The 6000-nt window shown below is 39.5% G+C and overlaps 1 protein-coding gene across 2 annotated transcripts in view; it reads right to left on the bottom strand.

Annotated features, from left to right (window-relative positions):
- Positions 1-243: 243 nt before the first annotated feature.
- zc3h3 (zinc finger CCCH-type containing 3) overlaps positions 244-6000 on the bottom strand; it is a 109384-nt gene continuing 103627 nt past the window's right edge. For both annotated transcript variants that reach the window (XM_088643202.1, XM_088643203.1), the window contains one exon: positions 244-522. In XM_088643202.1, coding sequence (XP_088499328.1) covers positions 491-522 — 32 coding nt within the window. In that variant the 3' untranslated portion in view covers positions 244-490. The remainder of the gene's footprint in view (positions 523-6000) is intronic.

The raw sequence follows: 6000 nt of genomic DNA, 5'->3' as shown, positions 1-6000 counted from the left end.
ATTGATTTCAGGCAGTTTAATCTTTCAAGTGCCCTGTCGAGCCTTTTCCTCAAATGTACTTGTGATTATGAGTCCACAACAAAGCTGGATTATGTCTTTTAATTAAAGACCGCCATTAGTCTGGTATCAATCTTGTTGACTCTCGTTCGAACAGGTGTAGTGTTTGTGTTGTAAAGAATACATTTCTCACAGATCTACAGCAGGCACACATAAGAAGTAAATAAATCTCAGATACAATGCCAGTTTAATAGCAAATAAAATACACTTTATTCATGTTCCCAAATTATTCACTCTGATCTCTCACAGCATCCACAAATTAAAATTTATACAACTGCTTTGCCTTATTGCAGTTTGTTGACCTAAATAAAACTTTTGTAAAAAAATCTCATCTGTTTGTTAAAGTAGGGGACCCTGAGAAGGAGTGCAGGCAGACGTTCCTGATCTGGGGTGTCGACTGCAGGCTGGAGGCTCAGGCAGGGCTGGAGGTCTTCTAAAACCGAGGTTTGATCTGGAGCCTTTTTTCTGCAACAGCACAGAGCACAATTGAGACTGGTGAGCAACATTCTGGGGGAACTAACTTAGAACTTCACGTGCTTATGAGTTTCTGAAAACTGTAATAATGCAAACAAAATCTATGAAAAACAAAAAAAGTATGTCCGTGCACAAACTGCATCCGTTTTACATTATCATTTAAGTTATTTTAAACATATGTAGTCTTCTCCTGTTAAGCTTTTCATCAGTTCATCAATGCTGCATACAAACCTTTAACTTCTTTAAAATGTTAACCCTTCCCTCCAACACAGTAGAAGGAAACTGATCTGGCTTTAATTACAATATTTGGACACAAACACCCAAATCTGCACACTTCGGTTCAAGAGTATAGCACTGTACAGCACATCAAGAGTACAGCATACAGCAGAGTACATATCCTTGTCAAGCACATCAGCAATATGCAGGAGAACAATTAAAGGACAAATATCTCGTTTAGGAAGTGAAAGTATCGTATACTGTAGCATGTATTTAAACTTTGACAAACAATAATTATCAGTGATGTAATGGGCACTGGAACAACCAATTCACCACCTTTTGGCTAATTTATGTAATGCAGGAGAATTCATTTAGCACCTTTCTGTCCTTAATAAAATACCATATCTGGGCTTTTCTGCCTCCTCTCAGAGCAAACAACTGCTCTTCATTACAGCACTACCCACATGCATGACACCACCAAACATGTTGGGCAAACATTTTACTCTTTTACAGATTACAGCTAATAATGATTTAGGAAATTGGGCCTTGAGTTTCAAGCCACACTCTATCAGGTTTTGAACCGATTTTAAATTTAGTTTTATAGTAACTTCCTGTTCAGGGCACCACTCCCGGCTCTTGGCTTTACTGAGATTTTTGGATGTCTTGCTATCTGGTGCACACCAAACCAGCCCCCTGTGACACTGGATACCTGCCTCATGCCACACCACATGTTGCTCTTTTGTAAATTACTCATCTGACAGTTCTTCAGGGTCATTTATACCATTTTATGCATTTTAGGTATTTTATTTAAGATAAAATGAGCTTTGAAAACAATACAGAAACTAATTTTCGGATCTTATCAGCTTTTTTCTCAAATGCTACAGCACAACAGACTAGAATACTGTAGGCTGAAGTAGTTCAGGTGGGTAGCTGCGTCAGCATATGTAGGCTGCAAAGGAAGAAATAATAGGTTAATTCCATGCTGAAAAGAGAAGAAAAGAGGACACCCGAAGAAGGCTTCACAGCCAAAACGTTGTTTTCTTTCTTCTCTTTTCAGCATGGAATAAACCTATTACTTGTTCCTTTACAATACTGTAGTACTAATAACTATTTAAGATTCAATTTTTCTATGAAGATTACCAGCACCTCAATTCTAATCTAATACATTAGACTGTGATTGTTGGTTTTCTCTATCTTATATTCAATGTTTGTGTAATGTTGTAAAATCATCAATTAAATAGATTTGCTCTCTTTCCCAAGATTTCCGGTTGCAGGTGTTTGATTATACTTGTGAAATTGAAACTACAGAAACAACAGGGTGTGCACTCTGCTGCACATTGAAAGCCAGACATGCTTGTAGCTGCTGTGTGGTTGGTTTTTTGGAGCTCAGGCAGGGAGGAGCTGTGAATGCAGTTGTGCAACTATGGGTACACAGGGGTCAAGGCAGCTTGAGAGACACACACGCAAACCAAGAGGGAACAGCGAGCACACCACATCCGTGTCCGAGTGGAGAAGAGGGACTTTAACAGCAGCACAGGGCTCAGTTAATCTCTCATCTGTCAACCTGTCAGCAACACAGCTCCACTGCAGCCCTGCATCGTATGAGGGGCAATGCCAAAATATTATGCTGCATGATGACTATTAACAGCACAACATCAGTGTGACAGCTGTAGACAAATGAAATACACACAGGGCTTCACTAAGTTCATTGCAAGGCAATCTAGAAATGCAGGTCTAGAAATGCAGTTGTGTTGTGGGACTATGACTTTAAAGGAGTTTTAAAGAACATCAGACTCTGAGATCCTCTTGACCAGTCACTTCTCCGTTCTAAACTGACAAACTGGAAAAAATAATTTTGGAAGAATTTAGCACTACATTCCTACTTTGCTCAAACCATAAATGTAGTGAAGACATATTAATTGTACATAAAACAAGGGCAAATAGAAACAGAAATAATTTTTGAAAAAAGTACTTTGTACTTTGGTGCAAGGTACAGCATATGCCCTGTCACGGTAGCTTCTTAATTTGTGATCTGCCGTGTTAAAACTGTGCATTCCTGTAAACCACTTGTTGACTACTGAATTTAACATCAAGAAGCCTCAGTTATCAACTCTCTTTTTAAGATGTTTCAGATTTGAATTTTAACGTGGAACTATTAAAATAAAAATATTTTTGATTTAAATTGATGTTGCATAATAGGTGGATTTCACAGTATTAAGTATTCAGCACTGTCTGTTTCTTCTGGATTTTGCCTTTTTAGAGGTTAATTTGATGCTGCACATTGGTGGTGGTGGAGGGGACCATTACCTGTAAAGCGCTTTGAGTGGAGTGTCCAGAAAAGCGCTATATAAGTATAAGCAATCATTATTATTATTAATTTGTTTATATTTATGTATGCAATGTGAGTACCTATTTGTAAACAATCAGTGTGGAATTAGTTGCTCCTCTGCAGCCAGTGCACACTGACCAGCACAAACACTCAAACATCCACATTATTTGTGTTTCATACTGTAGTTTGCTTTAACACATTATACCTATATAAACAGTTCTGTATGATAAAACCAATTACAAAGGTCCGAGTAAACAAGGCTATTCCTTATCTCATATTACTTCTTAAATTACTGCACTTTTTATGGAGGTAGGGTGTCCATTGTCATCCTTCAAACACTCAGACGTGAAAGATCACAGAGCCTTTCTGACTTAGTGTTCTCAGAGAAAGTGTTATCGGAAGTCAAAAACAACAGGCAAAACAGTGAACTCTATTTATTTTTCTTAAAATGTCTAGTAGGGCTAGTTAATTCATTTATAATTGCAAATGGAGTAATACTTTTGTTCTTTGTGTTTCTTTTAGTTTTTATTATTTGTCCCTTTTTATTTCAACTTAAAATGCCTAAGTAATTAACAACTCTATCTTAGTTCCATAGCCAAGTAGATCTAGGTGTGTCATCTGTAATACACTTACAGATGAAAAACCCACAACTCTGTTGGAGTGTGCATCTTTACTGCTGGTTCTGAACAGGCTTATTTACTAATAGTTTCTTTTTTCTTTACAAAGAGGAAGACCAAAGGATTGTCTTTACTGGTCCATTCTTATATCAAAGAAGATTGTAACCTATACATTTTAGGCTAAGGTAAAAGAGCTTAGAATAAATTAGATGTACTCTATACTTGTAGTAACAAATTATTGCTCAGGTTTGCTATATATTTGGTGTTGTAGTTGGATGGCTTTTCAACATATAGTTATACAACAGTGTGTCATTTTTATTTTAAAAAAACATTGGGTTATATTTGTTAAATAATGATCTTAGTTATGATTGAGGGCAGTAATGTTATTTTTAAACCATTTACAAATAAAACCAACCCTGTGCATCTCACTGACCAGTGCACTGGAGGCCAAATTAAGTTCATTGCTATATATTTAAAATATTTAATACAGATTTAAGGTTCAAATTGTAAACCTATGCATAAACAATACATAGCTATCCTCCTTTCCCTCATTTGAGTAATAACTTGCTAAACTATATTTCTATCAGGCTTGAACACTCCCAGTAGTCAGTTATCTCCTCCATTGTGGACTAGTCGCCTCAGTGTATGTATCTGAATCAGTCAGGCTCAGGTCAATGCTTTGGCAAGAGACACTGCTGAAGAACAACAGAATCTGGACAGTTACATGTTTGTTCACACCAGATAGGGAATCTTTATCATAAGTCACAAAGAGGAGAACACACTATAAGAGCTGGGTTTTGAGGAGTGTTTTCCTGCAATTTATCTCATTTGAAACAAATGCTTCCCCATTGACTCTGGACGAAATGGGTTTGCTTCCCCAGTGAATTTCGAACAATTCGACAAGTCTGGCAAAGAAAACATCCTAATTGCCTCTTGATTGAAACTGCTCTTCTGCTACGCTCACTCTAATCTCTGCAAGGTTTTTTAAATATCATTTTTTAAGAAATGGGGAAGAACTAGATTCCCAGACAGTCCAGGGCATTAAAACCTGACGTAGAAAATGAAGTTTGGGTGTTTGAGGGTTCTAGCCTCTCTCCCCACCTCCCTGGTTCTGCTCTCTCGTCAGTGGCATGCCCTGTGAGCTGTCAGACGAGGTGTGCCAGGCTCACTCTGCAGCTGACAGGAACAAACAGCAGCAGCCCAAGCAGGCGTGCAACAAAAGACATCAATTACCCGTGCAGCTCCGTCCACATGTTTCTGCGTCAGCGCAGCTCCCCTCCCCACCCCAACTCCAAAGCCCCCCCTCCCCAGCCCAAGCCCACTCGAGTGTTAAGCATGCTCAGCGGTGCTGTTAAAAACCAGCACAGAGCATCTTCCATTAACGTTACGACCGTGAAATATGACAATAAAATGATGGCCGTATGGTGGCAAATTTGCTTTCCTGCCGAGTTGCTGGGGTTTAATCGCCGCTCGAGTGAGCAGAGAGCTGTAAAATGTTTACAGAACGGGTCGTTTGTGGCCATAAAATCCTCCTTTCTCTCCTAAACAAGGCGGATTGGAGCCATTTACAAACCCCTAAACGTTCATCCACTGAGTGGCAAACATCTGTTCCTTCTCTTAGCAAAGGAGAGGGAGGGAGAGGCAGATAGTGAGAGAGAGAAAAGCAAGCCAGTGAACAGCCCAAACACTTCTCCAGCAAATTACCGGAAATGGGTGCCTTCTAATTAAATTAGCACTCCTGCGAAATGGCCCTGAGATTCAAAGGCAGTTGTTGGCAATCAGAGTGTTGAGCAGCAGTTTAAGAACCTTGGCACCACTTATGTGGCAATAAAGCAAAATATGGAAAATAAGATTGGCATGCCACAGTGCTCTCGGATATAAAGAAAATTGAGCCATCGTCTTAACTGCTGAAGGTTTAGAGCTACAGGATTGGGGCCTGTAGGGGCTGGTGGAGAGCGAGGACAATGGTTTCTAGACTTGAGGTACTGAGTGAATATAAATTTCAATACCGCTTTTAAAACATGGAGAGAGAAAACTTGTAATTGGGGGTAGTAGGTGTTCTGCTCCCATCACATTAGATTGTATGAGACAGCATGGGATTGAGGATAAAACTGAAGGATTCAGAAGGAAATTTAGTCTGGGACAATGGTAAGTGATGAGAGACTGAGAAAGGGAGGGAACAGTAAGGGACAGAGGGGACAGCTGAGGGACTGAGAGAGAGAGGAAGACAGTGAGAAACAGAGGAGACAGTGAGGGACTGAGAGGAACAGAGGAGACAGTGAGGGACTAAGCGAGGTAGGGAAACAG

This window comes from Lepisosteus platostomus, chromosome 8, assembly GCF_059453375.1.
Source record: "Lepisosteus platostomus isolate fLepPlt1 chromosome 8, fLepPlt1.hap1, whole genome shotgun sequence".
Classification (NCBI taxonomy): domain Eukaryota; kingdom Metazoa; phylum Chordata; class Actinopteri; order Semionotiformes; family Lepisosteidae; genus Lepisosteus; species Lepisosteus platostomus.
Note: the sequence above shows the minus strand (reverse complement) of the source record. Positions and strands in the feature narration are given on the sequence as shown.